This window comes from Melopsittacus undulatus, chromosome 10, assembly GCF_012275295.1.
Source record: "Melopsittacus undulatus isolate bMelUnd1 chromosome 10, bMelUnd1.mat.Z, whole genome shotgun sequence".
Taxonomy (NCBI): domain Eukaryota; kingdom Metazoa; phylum Chordata; class Aves; order Psittaciformes; family Psittaculidae; genus Melopsittacus; species Melopsittacus undulatus.
In genome coordinates, this window is record NC_047536.1 from 1,794,095 (window position 1) to 1,818,585 (window position 24,491).

The 24,491-nt window shown below is 48.3% G+C and overlaps 2 protein-coding genes across 5 annotated transcripts in view; both read left to right on the forward strand.

Moving 5' to 3' along the window:
- Positions 1–7,429, forward strand: part of TENM2 (teneurin transmembrane protein 2) — a 509,002-nt gene extending 501,573 nt beyond the window's left edge. For 2 of the 3 annotated variants that reach the window (XM_034066671.1, XM_034066672.1), the window contains exons 27-29: positions 141–1,755; positions 4,235–4,365; positions 5,544–6,305. In XM_034066671.1, the coding sequence (XP_033922562.1) occupies positions 141–1,755; positions 4,235–4,365; positions 5,544–6,305 (2,508 nt within the window). Of the gene's footprint in view, positions 1–140; positions 1,756–4,234; positions 4,366–5,543 lie in introns of all 3 variants that reach the window. The other variant, XM_034066670.1, reaches the window with a different exon arrangement.
- Positions 7,430–22,672: 15,243 nt separating this feature from the next.
- The window catches only part of WWC1 (WW and C2 domain containing 1), a 68,880-nt gene continuing 67,061 nt past the window's right edge, over positions 22,673–24,491 (forward strand). The window contains exon 1 of one of the 2 annotated variants that reach the window (XM_034066792.1): positions 22,673–22,950. In XM_034066792.1, the coding sequence (XP_033922683.1) occupies positions 22,803–22,950 (148 nt within the window). In that variant the 5' untranslated portion in view covers positions 22,673–22,802. The remainder of the gene's footprint in view (positions 22,951–24,491) is intronic. The other variant, XM_034066790.1, reaches the window with a different exon arrangement.

Here is a 24,491-nt window from a genome sequence, read left to right on the forward strand (position 1 = left end):
CAGCTTTGTGCCCCTGACGGGTGCATCTCATTCTCCTTTGATTCATTTGACACTAGTGCCTTCTCAGTAAACTTTTCTTTACTGCCCTGAGAGGTCCCATGCTGAAAGCTGGTAACTGTGTATTAATTTTCTCCCTACAGTCAATGGTACTACTGCTTCAGAGTCAACGCCAGTACATCTTTGAGTATGATTCTTCAGACCGCCTTCATGCTGTCACCATGCCCAGCGTTGCTCGGCACAGCATGTCAACTCACACCTCCATTGGCTACATTAGAAATATTTACAACCCTCCTGAAAGCAATGCATCAGTGATTTTTGATTACAGTGATGATGGGAGGATTCTGAAAACATTGTTTCTAGGCACTGGGCGACAAGTCTTCTACAAGTATGGAAAGCTATCCAAGTTATCTGAGATTGTTTATGACAGCACTGCAGTTACTTTTGGGTATGATGAAACTACAGGTGTCCTAAAAATGGTGAATCTGCAAAGTGGAGGATTTTCTTGTACAATCCGCTATCGTAAAATTGGTCCTCTCGTTGACAAACAGATCTACAGGTTCTCTGAAGAGGGTATGGTCAATGCAAGGTTCGATTATACATATCACGATAATAGCTTTCGAATCGCTAGCATCAAGCCTATAATAAGCGAGACGCCTCTTCCAGTTGATCTTTACCGTTACGATGAGATTTCTGGCAAAGTAGAGCATTTTGGCAAGTTTGGAGTTATTTATTATGATATAAATCAAATTATTACTACAGCAGTTATGACACTGAGTAAACACTTTGATACCCATGGGCGCATTAAAGAAGTTCAGTATGAAATGTTCCGATCTCTAATGTACTGGATGACTGTCCAATATGACAGCATGGGAAGGGTAACTAAGAGAGAGCTGAAACTTGGTCCATATGCCAACACCACCAAGTATACCTATGACTATGATGGAGATGGGCAACTGCAAAGTGTGGCAGTAAATGACAGGCCAACCTGGCGTTACAGTTATGATCTGAATGGAAACCTTCATCTACTGAATCCTGGAAATAGTGTCAGACTGATGCCTCTGCGCTATGACCTGAGAGACAGGATTACACGCTTAGGTGACATACCCTACAAAATTGATGAGGATGGATTCCTGTGTCAGCGAGGCTCAGATGTATTTGAATACAACTCCAAAGGCCTCTTGACGAGAGCTTACAACAAAGCCAATGGGTGGAGTGTTCAGTACCGTTACGATGGTCTCGGCCGAAGGGCTTCCTGTAAGACTAACCTGGGGCACCACCTACAGTACTTTTATGCTGATCTTCACAATCCAACAAGGGTCACGCATGTCTACAATCATTCCAATTCAGAAATTACCTCTTTATACTACGATCTGCAAGGCCATCTCTTTGCAATGGAGAGCAGCAGCGGGGAAGAATATTACGTCGCCTCTGATAACACAGGCACTCCATTAGCCGTGTTCAGCATCAACGGCCTCATGATCAAACAGCTTCAGTACACAGCATACGGGGAGATATACTACGACTCTAATCCTGATTTCCAGCTGGTTATTGGGTTCCATGGGGGGCTGTATGATCCTTTAACCAAACTCGTCCATTTTACCCAAAGGGACTATGATGTCCTGGCTGGACGCTGGACATCTCCTGATTACACCATGTGGAAAAACATTGGTAAAGAACCCGCTCCTTTCAATCTGTACATGTTCAAGAGTAACAACCCTCTAAGCAATGAACTGGATCTAAAGAACTATGTAACAGGTGAGACTTTGTCATATTCCTTATAAACATCACTACAGTTTGGAAGTTGATTTGGGAAGGAAATCAGACTTCTCCTAACTAGCCATTTTCTGAATCTTTCTGTCCAGGTTGGGTCATTTTCCTTTTTGTGCCAGGGAAAGGGCTGGCTAATCCTGATTCTTTGATGCTGCCCCTGCCCAAATGAAGGGCACTAAATAAGAAGCCACAAGGAATTTATGAAGGGGAAAAAAAATAAATTAACTCTCAAAATTAACTGCAGACTGAGCCCATGGGCACATTATGAATTAGTTCCAAGAACTGATTTAATTAAACCTCTTTTCCCATTTAACTTTTAATGCGCAAACAGTTTTCAATCTTTAACACCAAAATACTGATTTTTAGCAATATTCTTACCTACTGCAAGTGTAAGAAATGTGATGGAATGTGTAGAGCTGAGGAAGAGAAACAATAAAGTAGTTTTGATTGCAGATGTTAGAACTGGGTAAAACTTGTAACCTCTTCTTAATTAGTAGTAATTTTTCACTTAGTGAGATCACACAGTACTCAAGCCTGCTGCTGGCAACTTCTGAAGAGAAAGGTAATTAGTGTGTCTTCAGGAGAACCTTTTCTCAGCACTGAATATGCAATATCCAGTAATTAGAGCAGTGGTATCAGTTATAAAAAGGAGCTATCTTAATTTTAGTAGTAATTTGAATTTCAAGAAAAGTGCATTTCCTTTAGAGCAAATCACAGCAAGTTTCATTGTTACATTGGGAAGTAATCATGTGTGTAACATCCCAGAGGTTCTGTTGGAGCTACTTTTCAATTTAAAGATAGTGTAACTTGTATCTGGTAGTGTGAAAATACTGGTGACTAAAACGACCTTGGGATCAAATTCTGTTGTCCTAAATTCAAGTCCTACTTTCATCCACCAGTGGATGAAATTATTAGATCTAAATCACTGGTTTAGATTTTCAGTGGCATCTTACTATAGTTTTCTATGTTCTGAAATTTCATTCATTTAATTTATTCACCCACTGGATAAAATCTGGGAAGATCTATTGCATTTGGTCCACACACACCTTGCAGGCTGTAAAAATACTTCATTGGTGAGGAAAATATTTGTTGCTGTATAGACTAAAGAGATTCTCTTGCACAAGAAAGATTATGGTGGCACCTGGGTTGTCATAGCTTAAAAACCAATGCAAACAGAAAATAGAAGAGCTACTTCCCCACCCCAGTCCACTGTTACTGTTGACCACTGACACTGCTTTATTCACAGGTTTTGACGGAAAGGAATTCCTGTACCAAGTGCAATGCTGCAAAGCAGAACAATAACTACTTTGCATATAGGTCCTTCTCTGGTTTTGTGGAAATAGGGCAGCTGAAGTGAATTGTTCGGGATATACTATTACACCATAAAACAAACTGCAGCCTTAAAAAGGAGCAGTGACCCTGTGCTGTCCAAAGTTGTAGGAAAAATGTGGTAGTCAGTGTGTGATGGAGATACACACAAAGGTCTTTACAGAAGCAGAAGATCTTACTACTAATTTTAGTGTCAGAATGGCTAACGAAAGGAAGAATTCTGTTGTCGAATGTCCCCAGCCAGGGAGTACTGCACTTTGTATGGTGTAACATGTTGGGAAAATAGGCTTTGCAACAGCAAGCAGGCTCCGTGCTGTGTCTGAGAGTGTCCCCAAGGTCTGTGTGCAGGGTGGCTGCTCTGCAGAGGCAGAGACCCTTGCAGCAAGAGTACCCTGCACAATCACATCTTTTCAGACAGGGGTTTGGCTCACACAGGGAAGCAGCAATAGCACCATCAGGAGCTGTTGTAGGCCAGTGAGGAGAGAAGGCCACTGGAAAGGATGGGATTTTTAAACAGAAATGGTCATCAATATAGGTCCAAATCAAATGAGAAGTGCCTGTGCTCCCAGCTCCTGCTTTTCCATACTGGGCCTGAAGGGAAGGTGAGGATATTCAAGGTGTCTAAATTTAGCCCTCTGAATTACAAGTCTAGCTCCTCACTGCATTTAATGGAGCCTCCAGAGACCTGGTGACAGCTAATAGAAGTAGGACACAGAAGGCAAGACATATATTTTCCCCAAGGACTTTGCAGATGTTTCTAGGAGTACTAACCTAATAAAACATCATTTAACAATAGAGTTTATAGGTTAGAGGAGCCACATCAGAAGGTGTCAGAGATGGAACAAATACTGCATACAGTGAAATGTTTGGATAATCCATATGCTCTAATGGAATAAGAATGAGCAAGGTCGTATATCCCTGTTAAACTATTTAGGGTACACGTAAAGCAATATTTCCTGTGCCTGCTCATGGTGGATTACTACAAATCTGCCAAGTGCCATGCTGTAATGTAAATGATGAGTTCTACAGCTGCTTGAAATCAAGGGGGTCAAGGATGGATTTCTTCAATCTTTTGATTTCTTGCCTTTATTACACACATTCATTTCTCACTTGCCTGCTTCCTTTTGATTTCTAGATGTCAAAAGCTGGTTGGTGATGTTCGGATTTCAACTTAGCAACATTATTCCGGGTTTCCCTAGAGCAAAAATGTACTTTGTGTCACCGCCATACGAGTTGTCTGAGAGTCAAGCATGTGAAAATGGACAGGTAGGCAGAAACATGAAGTTATTTCTATGAACAGAAGTGCTGGCTCTCATGTAGTTACAGTAGAAGGCCAAGTATTTATTTCTGTGTAAAACTAAGAGAGTATAGCTAGATTTTATCCTAATGAACATATGCCTTTCTTGCCAGCCTTCATTGTTATCATAATTGCAGTGTCATTAGTTTGTCTTTTATTGAGTTCTTCCTTGATTAGCAAGTTGTAACTCGATTAACTTGATTAGCAATGACAAAGGGAGACTTTGTCAGGGCAATTCATCATCTGTTGTACCTTTGGAAAAGCCATCCTAATAACATGTGTTGCAATAAACTTAGGTTGGTACTTGCTGTACTGCTAAGAAGTGGTGGTTCTTCTCCCCTGGAACAGGATTTCTCCCCATTTTTTGTCTGATGCTTTTGCTAGTTAGAGGCTTTGTTTTGCTACTCTAGTTAAGTTCAGTTATAGCCTTCACACTTGTCAGGTTAAGAATGGAAAATGGTATATAGTAAATAAGTATAGCTTTATAATAAATCCTAACCCATTTAAAAAGCTTAGAAAGAGTACTAGACCAACTCCAAACTTAGTCTTTGCTTTTACTTCACATCTGTGGTAATACAACAGAAAGGATCGTATAAACCTAAACATACCACTTTACAGGCTTCTAAGTCATTTGAGAGTCTAAATCCCTTCTTCAGGAACTGCTTTGTTATTCTGGAGCCCAACTTTTACCTAGTTTCAGAGGCTTACATTCCTAAGCATTTTAGTCGTCTATGCTGGTTGAAATCCCAGAAGTGCTGTGCTGTCTTTTAATAGATTGAGTCTGTTTGGTTTTAGCTCAGATTAAAGTTGTTCTAGTCTCGGGTTTTACTGCTTCCTGTAAGGGACATTCTGTAACTTGCCAAAATTGAGATTTGTGGTACATGTGTGCTACAGAGAGTGATCAATGAGAAATATTGAATCTGGTATTGCTAATAGCAAAATAATTTGCCAAATGAGTGTTTCCCTGATGCTGAAGGAGATATGGGTATGGACAGGCGGCGGAGGGTGGTCTTCCATAGCACAGGATTTTTCACTGCATAGATTTCCTTTAAAAAGGCAAAGCAAAGATTAGTGTTGGACTCTGAAACGAGTATTGTCAGATCTATATCTTCTTTGGTGGTTTTGTGTCTCCTTTTGCTTTCCCCAGCTAATTACAGGAGTTCAGCAGACAACAGAAAGACACAACCAGGCTTTCATGGCTCTTGAGGGCCAGGTCATATCTAAAAGATTACATGCCAATATTAGAGAAAAAGCTGGTCGCTGGTTTGCCACAAGCACTCCTATCATTGGGAAAGGAATCATGTTTGCTGTGAAGGAAGGCCGTGTAACCACTGGCGTTTCCAGCATAGCCACGGATGACAGCAGGAAGATTGCCTCTGTACTGAACAGCGCTCACTACCTGGAGAAGATGCACTACAGCATCGAGGGGAAGGACACCCACTACTTTGTGAAGATAGGCTCGGCTGACAGCGACCTCGTCACCCTCGCCATGACCAGCGGGAGGAAGGTGCTGGACAGTGGGGTCAACGTCACAGTGTCCCAGCCCAGCCTGCTCGTCAGCGGGAGGACTCGAAGGTTTACCAACATTGAGTTCCAGTACTGCACCCTGCTCATCAACATCCGCTACGGCCTGACCCCCGACACGCTGGACGACGAGAAGGCTCGAGTGCTAGACCAGGCTCGGCAGCGAGCGCTGGGAGCAGCATGGGCCAAGGAGCAGCAGAAGGCACGGGACGGCCGCGAGGGCAGCCGCGTATGGACAGATGGAGAGAAGCAGCAGCTTCTGAACACGGGAAGGGTGCAAGGTTACGAGGGATACTATGTCCTGCCCGTGGAGCAGTACCCAGAGCTAGCAGACAGTAGCAGCAACATCCAGTTTTTAAGACAGAATGAAATGGGAAAGAGGTAACAAATTAATCTGCTGTCATCCTTTGCTGGATGAATCAGTAGTCATAACTGTTATCTCCTCTCCTAAGGAGATGAAGACCTAAATGGGGGCACTAGGCTGAGCTACTCTGGGATAGTAAGTGGCAAAAAGCTCATATTTTTTGAGTTAAATGCCACTGTTCAAGTGATTAAAACCCACATCCTGAAGTGGACTAAAGCCAGACTGAAAACTCTAACCATCCAAATTAAAAAGTACCCCTGAAATATTACCCACTTGTTCTGGGTCTAAAGGAAAACAAAAAGAAGGCCTCGTATTGTATTACCTCACTCCATTCACACGTGAGCAAACTAAGAATCCAAGTGGGCCACTTTCACTAACCAGCTGATGAAACACAGATGATTCAGACTGCTTGTTTGATAAATATCCGAGAGGTTTTCATTTAAAGCAAATACAGGTGCATTTAAAACATGACTTTGGGGTGATTTGTGTGTAGCAACTGGAGGACAATGAGAATGCAAGTGAGAGCACACTGGAAATAGGAAAGCAAAATAGATTTAAAAGTAACAAAACCACACTTGCACTCTGACCCTCCTGGTCTGGCCTGAAGCTTAACTTACTCAAAGAGGGCAGAGTGTAAAGTTACATTCAAAATGGTGGCTATAAATCACTACAAATAAATTTCATACTCTGTTTGTCTTTGAAGATTTCCATTGTGGACAGTATAACACAGTTACAGGGTGTAGTCTGTTTAGATTCAGTAGTTTGTTGGTATCAGTTCCAGTAGAGCTGTGGGCATTGTGTTACACTATTGCAAATGGGCACCACGTCAGATCACCCTGTACATACATCAGCCAGAAGGCACAATCACTGTTTCAGATTTAAAACTTATTAGTGTGTTTGTTTGGTCGAGAAACTGAGACAATCACATTACAGTCACCAGAGAAAAGAGAAAAAACAGAAAAAAAAAGTCTAATAAGAACTTTGGTACAAGAACTTTTTTGTAATATACATGTATGAATTGTTCATTGAGTTTTTATATTAATTTTAATTTGCTGCTAAGCAAAGACTAGAGACAGGCAAAGATAATTTATGGCAAAGTGTTTAAATTGTTTATACATAAATAAAGTCTCTAAAACTCCTGTGAATTACTTGTCTTCCATTGTGAGATCTGTTCAAAATGAAGAAGTCAGTGTCTCGCTGCCACCTCATGCACACAGCATCTCATGGGGCACAAGGAAGTGCTGTTGGACCATGGATTCTGCAGAGGGCTGGTCCTTTGACCTCCGGGTGAGGAACCCATCACCCAAACCTCCATTTAGGACACAGCAGAAAACTGGTAAATGCTGAAGCTCCCCCTGTGCACCTCACAACCAGCAACCCTCAAACTGCCATGTTGCAATCCTGGAATCAGTTTAATTGCACTGAAGTATCATCCAAACAGTCTGAAAATGCAGCAACATGCTCCTAAATGGAATGTGGAAGGTCCTGCTGTGAGCCAGGAAGTCTCCATGAAATTTGTCTTCTCTGGGAGATTGCTTATTTCTGCCATTCATTAAAACCTGGAGGTAAGCTCAAAGACCCTCTCCTAAGCAAACAGTCACTCCTGGTGATGTTGAAAGGGAACCATCCATCAGCCAGAGCCCCGCTGCTTTTATCTCATTTCAGTATGTAGCTAGGGAGCTCTACTTAATTTTGAGAACAATTTTGCTTTTGGGGTTGCAAATGAGGTTTTTAATTATTCATGATATCGACAGAGATGCTCGAGTTGATTGTGGGGATTAATTCACTCCAGGTCCCTTTTAAAGCAGAGCAGTTCAGTGGCTGTGTTTTGGAACACCTACAGCACTCACAAAGTGCATCTATGCTGCACAAACAAGAGCCACCCCACTGTGATGTAGCCTTGCACCGGAACCCTGAGCTCAGTTACTTACCCTCTGAAGCCTGATTCCAGGTACACTTTCAGATGAAGCCCTTTGTGCCCATCACTGCATAAACCATGACATCCCCAGGTGCAGACATCTCATTGCCACAGCTGTTCTGGATTACCCTTGGCCTGTACTGGTAAGCTTCTTGGGTCAGTTTTTGGAATGGAGTGTTTCTCGCAGTTGGGAGGGTTGAAATCAGAACCTGTTGCACAGTCCCTGGTATCCTTTATTCTGTTGCCATTCTCTGAACACTGAAACTCTTCAGAATTAGAGATCCTTCTGCTTCAAAGGGAAATGCACTGGAACTAAAAGAAGTGCCTTTTTAATATTAATGACTATGGGAGGAGATGTGACAGGTTTGCAGGAGATGCATTCCCTGTGTGGCTCCTTTGCATCATCAGGATGTTCTTAAGCACATCTGGGGGTGATTCAGTCGTGTTTGCATGAGCAGTATATCTGCATGGGCAAAGCTCCCTGCCTGTCCTTTGGGGAAGTAACCGGAGTATGTCCAGTGATGTAGAAAGCCTTGTGTGGTGCATCAAAGAGATGGGAAGAGTTACTGTGTTTTGTCAGTATGACAAAGAGCTAGATGCTCTCATGTCTGCAAATAACAGCTGACTGTTAGAGGCCTTACTCAAGAGCTTTTCACTTCATGAATGGGGGAGATAGCTGTATTGATGTGGCCATGGTCAGCCCCTGCCTACCTCCTCTCCTGTGGGCCCATCCAAGTCTCCTCTGTTTCTTGAAGTTTCTTTTTCTCCTTTTCTACAACACTCCCTAATTCCCCCCAAATCGATATCTCCAGCTCATCTCAAAGCTCTTCCTCTCTCCTCCCTGCTATCCATGTGGAATAGGAAGGAGGCATGAACTGGGATCCTGCTTATGGGAGAGTGGTGGCTTTACCAGTGACACTGTGGCTGTGACCCCACCAGTGCTGTGACCAGGACAGACCAAGAGCAGACATGCAAGGAGCTGGCCTAAGAAACATTCATCACCGTGGGAAGGCACAGTGCCTGAGCCGCAGGTGTGGGTTTGTCCTTCTAACCCCCTTGAGCATCAGCTGAGTGACCACATACCTGGGAACAGGCTTCTGTTTGAAGCTAAAACCAGGATCAGCATTAGAGGGTGTTTCCTTTTTTCCTATTAGATTGCTGTAACTGAAGGGATTTGGTATTTATAACCTTGCGTTTCCTGACTCAGCCCAAGGCCTGGGATGTGCTTGTCAGCATAGGCTGTGTCTCTGCACACCCTGCCCCTCACCATCACTGTGTTCCCTCTCAGGGTTGCACTCCACAGCACTTTGGCCACATGATGGCAGTTCTGCCCAGCAGACACTCGGGGGTACATCAGCCTTGGCCTCCTTGCCCTGCCTTGCCCACACCAGTCCCCAGCAGTGCTGTCAGCCTTCCTGAATGGCCTTGGGGTGTCCCAGATAAAGGCACCAGCAGAAGCTCCCGTTAAAGCTGGGCTGGGTCAATGGATCCATGATACTCTCATGGGAACATGTGTGGGAAAGGAAGCATTTGGACCTTATTTGTCTTTCTTTTGCTACCTGGAGTGCAAACTCACACACACGCTCTGGGAATGCAGTCTGAAACCTGCACAGGCACTGGCTTTGGCATTGTTAGCTTTCCCCTCTCACCTCTTTGGTAATGTAGCCCCTAAGACTTCTTGACAGAAATGACTGTGCCAACAGCATTCTGCCTCTGTAACATCACCCTGTAAGCCCCATGTAACATCACCCTGTAAACTACATGAAGATCACTTCATGTAGCCCAGGCTCATCATTGCTGTAAGAACAAACAGCTAGATACCCCTCCTCTGCTCTGCACACCCTCCTAAGGCTCTCCCATGTTGGTTGGTCCTGTGCAAACAAGTATCAGCCTTCCCCAGGACTTCAAGAAAGCTGCATCAGAACTGAGTGCTGTTGAGTAACTTGGATTAACTGCTTCATGCTGACTCTTCTGTCAGGCTGAAGCTTTGGCTGACAAGTCTTGAAAGTACTCGGTGATGACCACACATGGGAACATGTTCGACATTGAGCTCTGAGGCCACAGCCCTAGGAAACCCAAAAGGTAAAGGTTTTGTCACCCTGTGATACTCTGTTCATCTTGCATGAGAGCCACTTGATGAGATCTGACTTGTACCCAGGTGGCCTTTATTTTAACTGTGCATGTGTTCAAAGGTGAGATCTTACCTTACAACCAAGGTGGGATGGCTTCACAAGTCCCACACCAGCCAAATGTGAAGCACAATGCCCTTAATCTCATGAAATGCTGGTTTAATCCAGATAGCAACTTTCTACAGCAATATTTTCTCCCAACAGGAGATAAAAGTAGATGTCCGTGGGCAATTCTGAATGTGGGAATGGGGCTCCACTGCTCAGATGTAGAGTGTAACAGGCTCACTGGCGCTAGCTGAGTGGGGTAATAAAGAGGTACCAGGATATCTGCCTCTGAGCTTTTCTGCCAACAAGGAAAGTTCCTCCCCAACCTCTTTAGGTGCATTCTGCAGCAAAAAGGTTTCTGATTTACAAGGATTACTCAGTTTCAATCATATTCATTGCAAAAATCTGCCATTCTGGAATCAAACTCACTTCTCCACCTCAGTGCTCACACGAGTTTAAGACAGGGCCATCACTTGCCACAGTGCACACAGGTTTGGGTTGAGAGCAGCTTAGTAAATGAAATAAAATATAATAAGGACTGATATAAAAGGGAGGCAACTAAAAGAGAGAGAGGAATAAAACCCAATAAATGCAAGTGATGCCAATTGCTCACCACCTGCTGACCGATACCCAGCCCGACCCAAGCAGCGATCTGGGCCTTGTGGGTGACTTCCCCCAGTTTATACAGTGGGCATGATGTGCTGTGGTACAGGATACCTCTTTGGTTAGATGGGGTCAGGTGTCCTGGCTCTGCTTCTTCCTGTCTTCCCATGCCCCTCCTCACTGGTAGAGCATGAGACTGGAAAGTCCTTGATCAGAGCAACAACTAAAACATTGGTGTTATCAGCTGTGTTCCCAGGCTAAACCCAAGAAGCACAGGACTGCACCAGCTGCTAGGAAGAAAGTTAATTCTATTCCAGCTGAAACCAGGACACCATGGAAAACAGTGAAGGATTGCTGGTGGTTCCAGTGAGCAGAAGCTGTCACAGGAGGCTCCTGGTGTTGGTAGGTACCAGTATTCATACACTGTACACTGTAAGTGCTTGTTTAGGTCCATCATGGCCAAACAGTTCTCCCCCTGTTGCCATGTATGTCTGTCATCTCCCTAATAAACAGTTTTATGCAATGCTTAAACATGACCAAGAGCTCCAGAAAGACAAATACTATTGCCAGTGTTGAAGCACACACTGCCCTGTGCTGGTAATGCCTCTTCTGCTCCTATCCAACCCGAGGCAGCAGTGCTGGGTAGATCTAGAACCACAGTCATGAGCTGTGTGTCTACAGCAGCATCTGACAGGTGATGTAGTAGCATGGGTGACTGGGAAGAGCAAGTGGTGTTTGACAGGCAGCTCACACAGCAGTCATCACAGTGTGCTGCAGCACCATCGTAGCTGACCAAGAACTCCATGTAGCACAGACACCACCAAAACCAAGTGAACCCAAGGTGGGAGCACCGGTGGGGTGTGCTCAGGTCCCACATCAGGCACCCAGCCTGGTGACCCAGCCTGGAGAGCAGCCTGGCACCTCTCCCATGCTTTGTTTGAGCAGCTGCAAGCACCCTGCACGCTGCAGACCAGGCAGCCCCTGCAGCCACAGCCCCAGAGCCACTGTGGAACTGGGAACGTGGGGTTTGCACCTAGGCAAGAGTCAGTGCCCAGCAGGTGCCTTGCACCCACCAATGCAGATGCCACCAGTGGGGCCCAGGCTTCCCACTCCTGCAGCAGGACAGGGGTGTTCCTCTTCCAGAGGTCCTACAGGAACTCTTTGGAATACACATCTCATGTAACAGGTCAGGCTTCCCCCTATTTCCTTATTCATTACAGTATTTCTGTAACGTCTTGGCCTCCACGGAGGATTTTAGGGTCTGGGATTAGAGTCAGGCTCCTTCTGTGGTGATTCTGAGCCAAGGAGTTAAAAAAAAGCCAAGTAGTAAAGTAAAATGTGGTATAAGCACCATGGGAGAGAGCCATGTGCCAGCTTCCAGAGAGGAGAAGTGAATGCAGCCAATTTATAAAGCCTTAACAAATAGGATTTACAATGGAAGTGGCATTTAAGCCATCGTGAGTGCAGAGGGTGGCAGGCAGTGCACTGTAACACTGTCCGTGCTGTGTTACAGCACCTCAGCAGCACTGCTACTAGAGACATGATATTTACAGGAGTTTTACATCTGTAGATAACAGCTCCTGGCAGCTTGAGTCTGGTTTTGTGCTTGCATATAAAAGGCAAACCTGCCAGCAGGATTGTGTTGGCTCTGCCTGTGCTGCTACAGCCCACGCCTGTGCCTGTTTCACATAGATCTCCCCCCCCAGACTTCATGAATGAAGCCATCATGTAGATGAGAGTAAAACCTTAGAAACACTACTCAGTGCTGTAAGTGAGTAATCCATCACCAGTGATCAGCAATAGTCAAGCACTTAACAGGCTCTTCTCCCCGGCAGTGTCCAAGGCCAGGTTGGACAGAGCCTTGAGTGACACGATCTGATGTAACCCATGGCAGGGGGTTAGAACTGAATGACATTAAGGTCCTTTCCAACCCAAACCAGTCTGGGATCCTGTGGTTCCTGTTAAACCAGAGCTTCTCATCCATCAGAATCTCGTCCTAGAGCTACAAACCAGATTCCTGTTTGCCTTTGTGTAGAGCAGTGACACTTTTGAATACACATCTTAATGCCTGATCTCTGCCCACAAGGGGAGGGAGGAGGCCATCCAAAGGCCATAACAAAGCCCCTGAGAGGAGAGCTCCCACACCTGATGCAGCAGAGGGCCCTTAGAAGGAAGGGGATGGTGGAGGCTGAGGCTGGTGGGGGAGCCCAGCTCCTTTCTCTAGGTTTCACATCACAGGAGCAGTGAGGCTGACCACCATGAAGAGCAGGGGCTCAGAACCAGCTCCACAACCAGGTTGTGACTATCTCCAAGGATGAGACCACAGTTTCTCTTGGTAACCTGTTCCAAAATCCCTGTCACCTTCTGCCTAACGCAACACAAGCTGTTGCTGGCCTGCTTTGCCATAATGGCTGACTCATGGTCACCCTGTTATCCCCAGGTCCTTCCCTGGACAGCTGCTTTCCAGCTGGGTGATCACCAGCTTGTCCTGGTGCTTGGGGTTGCTCCTCCCCAGGTGCAGGTCTGTGTGTCTCCCTTTGCTGTGTTCCATGGGGTTCCTTGGTCCCTTTCTCCAACCTGTCCCACTGAATGGCACAAGATGCTCTGGTTCACCAGCTGCTCTGCTCACAACCTGCCCCAGTTGCCATGATCCTCCCATGCTCCTGGGTGCATTCCAGCGAGTCCCAGGGACTTGCCCATGTTCCTTTTATTGCTCCCTTACCTCATCCTTGCTCCAGAGCTTCTCCCTGGGCAAGCTGAGCACAGCTCATAGCAGGAAAGCCCAGAGGCCATGGAGGCATCGAGTGTCTCAGCCTCCTCTGTGTCACCAAGTGCCCCACCACAGCTGGCAGAGCTCGCACTGATGTGCTGATCCTTACAGAGACACAGGGTCTGCCCTGCGTGCCCTGCACCCAGCCCCACTGCTGAGCAGCACCACTGGGCATTGCTGGGCACTGCTGGGCACCACCAGACACCGCCAGACACTGCTGGGCACCACTGGGCACCGCTGGACATTGCTGGGCACCACAGGGTACTGCTGGGCACTGCTGGGCTGCGCAGCCGCTCTCTCCCAGCTCTGCACGGGGGCACTGCCTGGCAGCAGGTCACAGTTAATGGAACTGCAACACCCGCCCCAGTTTAACCCGTGTGCTGGAGGAGGTGTCAGGTTTGTAGTGTGTGATTCCACCAGCCCCACTGACTGCGTCCACCTCCCCTCCTGCCCCAGCACAGCAGCTCCCAACAGCAGCAGCCAGGTAGATCTGTGGCTGTTGCATCCACCTCGGCTCAGCTCCTGGTCTGAGGTGTGACAGGTACCTGTCACACTGCTGTCCCCGGTACCTGTCATACTGCTGTCCCCAGTACCTGTCACACTGCTGACCCCGGTACCTGTCACACTGCTGTCCCCAGTACCTGTCACACTGCTGACCCCGGTATCTGTCACACTGCTGTCCCCAGTACCTGTCACACTGCTGTCCCCAGTACCTGTCATACTGCTGTCCCCGGTACCTGTCACACTGCTGTCCCCAGTACCTGTCACACTGCTGTCCCGGTACCTGTCATACTGCTGTCTCCGGTACCTGTCACACTGCTGTCCCCGGTACCTGTCACACTGTTGTCTCTGGTACCTGTCACCCTGCTGTCCCTGGTACCTGTCACCCTGCTGTCCCCGGTACCTGTCATACAGCTGTCTCCGGTACCTGTCACACTGCTGTCCCTGTGCTCACAGGCTCACCCGGCTGCACAAGGGGTTCAGTGATGTGGGGGCCTTGAGAGGTGAGGTGGATCGATAGCCACACCACCAGTAAAGCTCAGTGCTGCGTTACTAGTCAAATGGGGATGAGCAGCAGCTATAAAGCAGCATTTGGATTACTGAAGCATAGAATAAGTGGTCCTTAGAGACTAAGCCATATGTAAGTGAACTTAAGCTGCTTAAATGGACAGTTCTTTCTTTACTGTCACTGATTTATGTAGTAAAGTAACTTGGTGGGGTTCAGTGGGGTTTTCTCTCTCTCTCTTTGGGGTGCAGCTGTGAGGTGCTGTGTGCTGGGCAGGAGTGGGGCTCTGACCCTTCGGGGCTGTCAGCAGCACCATCACTGCTGTGCTGCCCCATGGCCCTTCCACTACTCACCCTGTGTAGCACAGTGAACAAATCACTGCTGCACAGTGGTATCAGTGTCATTTTACAAAGGAAAACCCACATCCGAAGGGTCAGTAACGTAATGCATGTCAGTAAAACTGAATGGCACTCCTCCTGCCCTGGGCCAGGCACACACTGCCTCGCTGCTGGTGCCTGTGCAGCTCTGGTCGTGGTGCTTGGCCCCCTCGTTTGATGTGGTGTGCTGATGGCACTGCGGTGTTTGTACAGCACCAGAGGACTGCTGCTATCAGTGCACATGGACATATATCCTTTTACAAGCCTGCACACGTGCAGGCTGTTCCCGCAGTGAAAAGCCCTTGTCACAGTTGATAAGGACGAGCTCTGGCTGTGTTGTGCAGTGCAGGCTGGAGGTGACTCTGGCTTTGGGAGGCACCAGCCACGCTGGCAGGAATGCAGAAGTGCTTACTTTCAGGTCAGGAAGGTGCAGTGCTGGGGCAGCTCTGGAGCTGGGGAGCTGGCAAGTGACCAGGAGGAACCTGCTTATGGGACAAGGTCTTCCTAACATCTGAACAAATAACGAGACAAAGAAAAGCAGTTGATACCAAACCAATAGGTATTGGTGTCTTATGTATTCTCCATGACAGGTTGATGGAATGGTTTGGGTTGGAAAGGACTTAAGATCCAGTTCCAACCCCTGCCATGGGCAGGGACACCTCACACTAAACCATATCACCCAAGGCTCTGCCCAACCTGGCCTTGAACACTGACAGGGATGGAGCATTTACCACTTCTCTGGGCACCCTGTGCCAGTTCCTCACCACCCGCACAGGGAAGAACTTCTTCCTTATCTACAACCTGAACTTCCCCTGTTTCACTTTGAACCCATCATCCCTTGTCCTAGCACTGCAGTCCCTGATGAAGCTCTCCAGCATCCTTGTAGCCCCTTCAGACACTGGAAGCTGCTCTGAGGTCTCCACACAGCTTCTCTTCTCCAGGCTGAACAGCCCCAACTTTCTCAGCCTGTAAAGTGTTAAACTTGTGTTTTTCATAACTGAGCCTGTTTGTCCCATCCTGCATTCACAGCGGTAGGGCCAGGCTGGTGCTGAGGGCAGGCCTGTCCCTGCCACTGCTGAGTGCTCAGCACTGGTGCCGGGGCCTTGGGGACCACTGGCAAGAGCTGCCAATGCCCCATGGGGAGAGCCAAGCACCAGGGCACTGTCAGAGGGGCTCACCCCATGAGAGCAGCTCCAGCTGTGCTCAAGTGTTCCTCCATTTGGGTTAAGCAGCTCCTAATTATTGCAGGGTAGAAAACACACATCTGGCTCCTGGTGTACATAGCAAGAGATGTCCACACAGCTGGGGACAGCAGAGGCCAATCCTCCAGCGATGTCAAGGGAAGATTGCAGTGCAGTGCTTGCAGCAGGCACACAAGGGTCTCATAAAACAAGAGACAATGGTTGTTTGGGGGAAAAGAAACCACATGACAGGAAAAAAAGCCCACAACAAACCCCTGGTTTTGTGCAGGTGAAACAAATGTCAAAGCACCCAAAGGTCAGAGTTAGGAATTTATTCCCTCACTGCAGCTTGTTTGCTGAAAGATAAAGATCTTCAGTGCAGGTGTACAAAGTGCCAAGGATCGTGAAGGCAGCACAGAGTAAACCTGTGTCTAAGTGATACGCTCGTGGCAGCCCTGACAGCCCTCGAAGTCACAGACTGTCCCTACCACCGAAGTCCTGTGACACATCCTGTTCCTCGAGGCCGAGCTCAGCTAGGGAGGGCTTCCCTGCCTGTCGGGTTACTGCTGCTGCTGTGTTAGTGTCAGCCTCCCCTGTGGCAGTGCCTGAACATTAGTCCTGGTGCAAATATTGATCTGTGCTTGGCAAACCCTGGCTCAGCAGTGGCTGGGGGCTGTCCCACAGACAGCCCTGCTCAATAGCCCTGCCACATACTCACTGCTGGCTCCTGCTTACAGCACACTGTTCCTGAACAGAACAGCCCAAAACTGTACAGCAAAGGACGGGGGGGGGGGGAGGGGAGGGGGGAATCTCTCAGGCCTGGCAGGTTGTTGTTCAAGTGCTCCCTGATGCAGTTGTAGTTCAAAGAGCATCTGGTCAGGGCAAGCCTCAGACCTCCTGCATCCTCCTGTGTCCCACAAGGTGTCTATGCCTGCTGGCTGGGGAGGGTGGATGTGGACAGTCCTACAGGCTTGCTGCTGCACTTGCTCTTCTATGTCCATGAGGCTCACAGTGGGTGAGGCTTCCCAAGGCTGTAGCTTCTTCCAGCCTCGCCTCCAAGTCTCTTGCATTGACTTTTCAATCATGTTTTAGCTGCCATGTGGCATATTCTTGACTTTTCCCTCTCACACATAATTTTATCCTATGTACTTACAAAAGCAAGTCATATATTTAGTACTTAACAAACACAATGTGGGGGATTCTGCTCAATGTTTTCAGTGCTTAGGGTAGCATAAAGAGCTGCCTTGTGTTTACTAATGCTGCTCATAAGCAGCATGGCGAAGACAGCCTGAAATTTAGCATCAGAAATCCAGCATCCGCTGCCTGAGGCTTTCATAAAAGGATGAATTAAAGTTTCCCTTTTGTCAGAAACCATGATTTAGTTTGATTGCCTTATGAACAGCAGGCTCCAACCTCCCCACACTGATACCCCAGCTGCCCTCTTCATTGTATTTAGTTTTAACGTTTCTTTCTCGATGGCTTTCTTTTCTACTCTCTGCTGCCTTTGACACAGCCCATGCAGAAGCCTGGGTGGTTTCAGTCAGTTTGTTGTTTGCTTTACTGTGCAAGTTCAGGTGGTGGGTCATTAGGGACTGCAGTGACAGGACAAGGGGTAACGGGTTGAAACTTAAACAGCAGAGGTTTAGATTGGATCTAAGGAAGAAATTCTTTACTGTGAGGGTGCTGAGGCACTGGAATGGGTTGCCCAGGGAGGTTGTGAATGCTCCATCCCTGGCAGTGTTCAAGGCCAGGTTGGACAGAGACTTGGGTGATATGGTTTAGTGTGAGGTGTCCCTGCCCATGGCAGGGGGGTTGGAACTGGATGATCTTGAGGTCCTTTCCAACCCTTACTATTCTATGATTCTATGATTCTATGCTGCAACCCAGGATGATGGGATAAAAGCAAAAATAAGCACATCCTAATGGAGAGATCAGAGACTGAGTGCAGGCCTATGCATGCCTGTGTTTAAGTGGCCAGAACTGCCAGTAAGGGTGAGAACTGTAGAGACAGGAGCTTCCCAATGCTATGTTAAGGTGCTGCCACCAAAGCCAGCCACCAACAGGACTGTGACTTCCTCACTCAGGACCCAGGAAACTTTCTGATCTGCTTTCCTGGCTCCTGGTGCTACAGTTTATGTTTCTGCTTCTACAGTGAGGTTGGAAGTCAGACACAAGAGGTTTTTTACACTACAGGAGCTCAGGTATGATCAAGAATATCTGCTAACAACTACTTCAATATCTTATTTCCTGCTTAGACACCTAAGAATGTATGAAGCTACAAGCAGAAAACATTATAGAAACTAAAATGTGGGTTTGTCTGCAGCCCAGCAGGACAGTTGTCGCTCTCCCAGTACACTGTGGGGGACTGCTGACGTCCCCTGGGCTTTGACTGGTGCTACAGCTCTGCTCCTCAGTAATGTGTGGTGGGAAACAGGAGGAAAAGTAAAGCTCCCAGAATGCACAACCTTAACTGTAGCCTAAGGGGACAAAATACCCCAGAGCTTTGTTTTCTGTACAACAAAGTGAGAGTTAAGCAGTGACGTTGGATCCCTAAGGATGTGCTCATGTTGGATCCCTAAGGATGTGCCCATGTAGCAAACCTGACCCAGTAGAATCTCCTTGTGTGGATGCACTTTGTGAGAGTGATCAGCACATTTCCTAAGGTGCAAGTTCCATTGTGAAATTGCTCCAAACAGTGCCCAGCTGGGGCATAGTTAACTAGGAACATGGTAGTGTCTTGTCAGGGCTGGCTTAATGGTTGGACTTGATGATCTTAACGGGCTTTTCCAACCTAAACAATTCTATAGCCTCTTCTTTCACAGACTAAGCAGGGACCTCTCACAACCCTCTTGTGAGAGGCCAAGACACAGCAGATCTCCTGGGGTAGTAGGGGTGAAACCCAGGCTATTTAGCAGAGACCTTGCTAGGCGAACCTGAAGCTCTTAGCACTCCTCACATCTGCCCTTGCCTACACGACAATGTGTGTGAACATGCACTGTACCAAACACTGGTGCCTGCAGGACAAAAACACAGATGCTTTGGCTGGAACAAGGGGTGCCAGGAGCTGTGGGACACTAGGTAAGATGCAGGCAATACCTGCCAATACCTCAATACCTGCCAGAGAAGGCTCCAGCCTCCAGAAATGGGGCTTTTAAGGAGCAGCTTGAAAGAAAACAATGAAATGGCTTTGCTAAGGTCTACAGAAAAAACCTTTCATGTTGGGACTAGAAAGTCCAGCACATTGTGTGTACTCCCTGCCTCCTGAGCGCTTCTGCTCTCCCCACCAGGCTGGAAACAGCTTTGGGAAGTAAGAAGGCTTTGGGTTATGGCCAAACCACAATGTTCCATCTTTCCACACGTGGTTTGACTCTCTCTTAAATAACTAAAATGCCATTTGGAAAGTGAACAAAACATGTATATACTGTTTGGGGATGGGCAGGGTGGGAAGAGGCTTTCTGGAGACAAAGGTAAGGTAACCCACCACAGAAACAATATGATTGCTTCAAGCTGAACAGTGCTGGAAGTTCTAGCCAAAATGTGGTATTTCAGGTAAATGTAATTGTTCCCTGGCAATTGAATTTAAACCCATTTGTCCTCCTATTTCAGTTTAAACACCTGAAGATATTGGGTAGGAGACCAATATTGTGCTTTAGAAGCTTTTGACATTTGTGGTTTTGTTGTTCACAGTCTATTAAGAATAGATCTATTAAGAATAGACTATTCTACTAAGAATAGTCTGTTAGGAACAGTTTAGCTATAAAAATAAAGACTTTTGAAGGCATTAGGAAAGAAACCCAAGAAGCAAGGAAGCAGCTTCTCTGAAACCATCAGCAGAAGATGCTCTTGCTCCTGGATAATGTGTCACCCAGCCTGCTATGGGCTCCACAAAGCTGGGTGGGCCATGGGCTGAGATGTGAAGCACATGAGGTCACACTGGAGATGTTAACCCCAGGGCAAAGAGAAAAAGGAGGTTTCTACAGACTTTGCTCTCTGATGTGTTCTTCCTTTCTGCAGCAGTTAGAGCTCACCTCGGAACCAAACCTTCCCTTTCTTTGCTCATGAGAAAACAATCACCTGTTTGTTTATTGCTTTACAGTGCAAACAGATGCTGATAACACTGAATTCTTTTGTTGTGAGTCTAAGGGGTAAAAGGGAGTAAGTTACCACATGCACATTCCTGATTACATTCATAAATTCATATGGTTCAATGAGGTGGCTTTTTATACTGAGTTAAAAATATAAAGGACTTTAAAACCAAGGTCTTTTGACCTGAGTCAGACCTACCTGTAGGTACTTTCTAAGGTATTTATTTCATAGGCAATTCTCTTTAAACATATTACACAATGACTTTTGTTCATAAACACAGTGGATGACACCTGGAAAAGGGAAGTATTTGGTCAGCTGCTTCACAACCTTTCTCTGTACAATCTACACACACCCTGAAAACCCAAAAAACACCTTACCATTAGACATGCCTTTTGGAAGAATCTCTGTGCTTGGACATAGGACCACAAGTACAGCAACACTAAAAACCCCACATTCATTTGTTACCACTTCATAATTCACTTGGTCTCCTGTAATATTTTAAACTATCTGCTGTTGCTGATTCTTTTCTCTTCTTACAGATCCCCCTTTTAAGTATCTTCAGTACTTTTCTCAGTGTTTTACAAGGAGAGAACCCCCATTATTCACGAGGTTAGAAGCAGTAAGGACAAAATGATGGCTGCAGGGAGTAGCCCAGTGCCCCACAGAAGTCCATTGCACACTGCTGGCACCAGCCCAGGCTGCCGGTGGTGCTGGTGTCTGCTTGCTAGAGTGGCACTGCTCCCAGTGCTCCCGGCCTCTGCTTCCAGAAGGAACCCAAGCTTTATTTAGCAGATAAACTAGTTATTCCCTTATTCCTGCTTTCTTATTAATTCAAACCCCTTCTATATGGTCCTGTTATAAATCAACACATTTAGTAGCTCCCTCCAAGCCTGGCTTCAGACAAAATGGGGTTAAATTGGGCTATTTTCCAAATGCCTCACTTTCAGTTTTACTTGTCTTCATTTTCTTCCCCGCTCAACCACTTCATCAGCCAACTGCTACTGCATTCTGCTCCAGCCTCTGGAGATTCAGCAGCTCTGACTCCCAGCAGGTTGTCAGAAAGCATGAAAGAAGTTATCTTACCCTCCAAATCCGGCACCAAAAATGAGATGTTATTTCTAATTGTCTTTCTCGCCTTTATTTTTCCTCCCTCTTCCCATCCTCCAGTTTCCTTTCCACCCCTGTGCTTGGCAGGGATTCCTGCTCCATTCTGTTGTCTCAATAGCTGGAGCTTTACCACACTTCTTGCTGTTCCCCATCCTGCTCAGCTGGTGCTGGATGGTGCTCTGCAGGGAAACACCACCTCACATGAAGCTCCTCTCATTGCCTGCGTTAGAGCGTGGCCCAGCCATGAGGTGAACTTGTGTGGTGCTATCTCATCACGGGCAGTCTGTTCAAGCCTACATGGCAGAAATAAACCAAGGTTAAATTACTGGGCAACAAAGCTGGCAAAGGGCAATGGAGCCAGAGCAGGGCCTGGAGCACAAGAGAGATGGGAATGGCTGAGGGACCTGGGGGGTTCAGATGGAGAAGAGAAGGCTCAGGGGGGACCTGATGGCTCCTCCAAGTGCCTGCAGGAGGATGGAGCCAGGAGGGGCTGGGCTCTGCTCCCAAGGAACAAGGGATGGGACAAGAGGAACCGGCCTCAAGCTGCACCAGGGCAGGTTTAGATGGAGCTGAGGAACAATTCCTGCCCCACAGGGTGCTCAGGCATTGGAACAGGCTGCCCAGGGCAGGGCTGCAGGCACCGGCCCTGCAAGGGTTCACACACCATGGAGATGATGCCTCAGTGCCATGGGTCAGTGGTGGCCTTGGCAGTGCTGTTGGACTGGATGAGCTTGAGGCTCTTTCCCAACCAGGCTGATTCTGTGACTATAGGAGCTGGGGACAGAAGCCCGGGGGGAGCACATCCTCAGCTCCTTCCATGCACTCAACTGCACCACAGCCGAGCTGCGGTACCAGGGGCAGCCCCGCTCTGTGCAGTGTGCATCGCAGGTACCACCACACACCCGCTGGGTTATGTCCTGCACCGGCACTGATGCACCGGCCACCGCTGTTCGGTGTCCCCTCCGTCCTCCCGCACCCGTTACCGGCAGCAGCTGCACCACCCTCCCCGCCGCCAGGGGGCGCGCTGGGGCTCGGCCCGGCGGGCGGAGCCGGCGGTGCGGGGCGGGGCCGGCGGGGGCAGCAGGAAATGGAGGCGTGAGGGGCCGGGTTCAGCCGCGGCCGCGCTCACCGGGCCCGCACCGGCCCCGCCTCAGCCCCGCCCCGGGCCCGGCATGTGAGGCTGCTCAGGCGGCTCCTTGCGGGCCCCGAACGGTTCCTCGCCGCCCGCAGGAGGGGAGGCCTGGCCCGGCCCTGCCGTGCCCTGGGGCCGGCCCCCGCCCCGCAGCCGGACGGTGCATGGGGCAGTGCGGCCGGCGGGGGGGACGATGCCGCGGAAGGAGCTGCCCCTGCCCGAGGGCTGGGAGGAGGCTCGGGACTACGACGGCAAAGTGTACTACATCGACCACGGCAGCCGCACCACCAGCTGGGTGGACCCCCGCGACAGGTGGGATGTTCGGGGCCCTCCTCGGCCGCTGCCGGGGCCGGGACCGGGGCCGGTTAGAAGGGAGCACGGGGCCGCTCAGCGCGGATCTCCGTGGCTCGCAGGTTGCCCGGCCGGTAACTGCCGCCGTGCCTCGGCCGCAGCCGGTTCGGAGGGCAGGGCTGCAGTGTGTGGGTACCAGCGGGCTGGGCACCTGCTGGAGCGGGGAGGGCTGGAGGAGTTTTCCGGTTGTTGTTCCGTGCTCTCACCTGCTCCCCGCCTCCTCTCCGGTCTCCGCTCCGCTCCCACGGTGCGGCTCTGCCCCGTTCGGTGCCCGCAGCGAGCAGCGGCAGCGCTGCCTCCGGAGCCCTCCCGGGGCACCCCACGACAGCAGCGCTGTCTCTGGAGCCCTCCCGGGGCACCCCACGACAGCAGCGCTGCATGGAGGGCCTGGTGAGGTGCGCTCAGGGGTGTCGGGGGTGTCTCCTGCAGCGTGGCCCACCTCTGCAGGCAGCTGTCGGTGAGCGGGATGAATACGGAGGTTCGGGGCTGCAGGGTGTGTTTGGGATGGCCCCGGCTGCCTCCTGCTTCTCAGCAGTTACTCTTTGCTCCGAGGAGCTCTTTCACTATGGTACCATCTTTAAACAGTAAGAGGAACAGAAAACTGTCTACTGTTCAAGACCCAAGTCACTTTCCCAGCCTCACTCTGTGCTAGCATGCTCTGGTTCTATGCTGCAGGCAGTTAGAACAGGACAGCGTACCGTAGCTCAAGCATGCTGGAAGCTCAGCTACCGGATCACTGTTGAAATCACAGGTTTCTAAATTTCGCATTTAGTCCTCTGTTAGATGAATTTCCCAACTGCAGCAACTCAAAAATCTGTCTTGATGAGCTGGAAATTCCAGCTACCCAAATATGCAGTTGATGGGTGATAGTGACAGTGAGTGTTCCCCTTGGAAAGGGCAGCTACTGTGATCCCTGAGTTTGGTTTCCTTCCAGCAGTCCCTCAAAGGGGCTTCCATGCTTGCTGGGGTGTCAGTACTTTGCTTCTCTGCAGTTCTACTTGGATGTGTTCTCATTAAGCAGGGAAGTGAATGATTGTCCAGTTTTACAAATGTCAACGAGTGTTCTGCATTCCAGGAATAACCCTTGTGTGTACTGTACACAAATGTAACCTGCTGCTGGCCAGGGGCTTGAACTTGTTTTGGGGTGTTTGTTTCAGGAATGTGATTGAGAAGGGCTGGTAAAATAGTTGTTTCAGGGTGTGTTTTGTGACCTTCCTGAAAGTCAATACAGGCTGAAATCAGGAATGCTTTCCCTGGCACCTTGGTTTTGTTACAGAGAATGAAGTGACAAATCTAATAGGCCTAATACTGGCTTATAAAAGTTCTTGTGTGACCCTGGTTCGTGATTCAGAAATGACAGAAATTACTAAATGGTGCCTTACTTACACATATGCTGAGCTGTTGCAGAACTATTACCACTCATCACTGGTAAGGGAGAGCATTCAAACCCATACTATTTGTTGTACACACTGAGCACACATGGCCCTGAGAGCTTTGCTTCT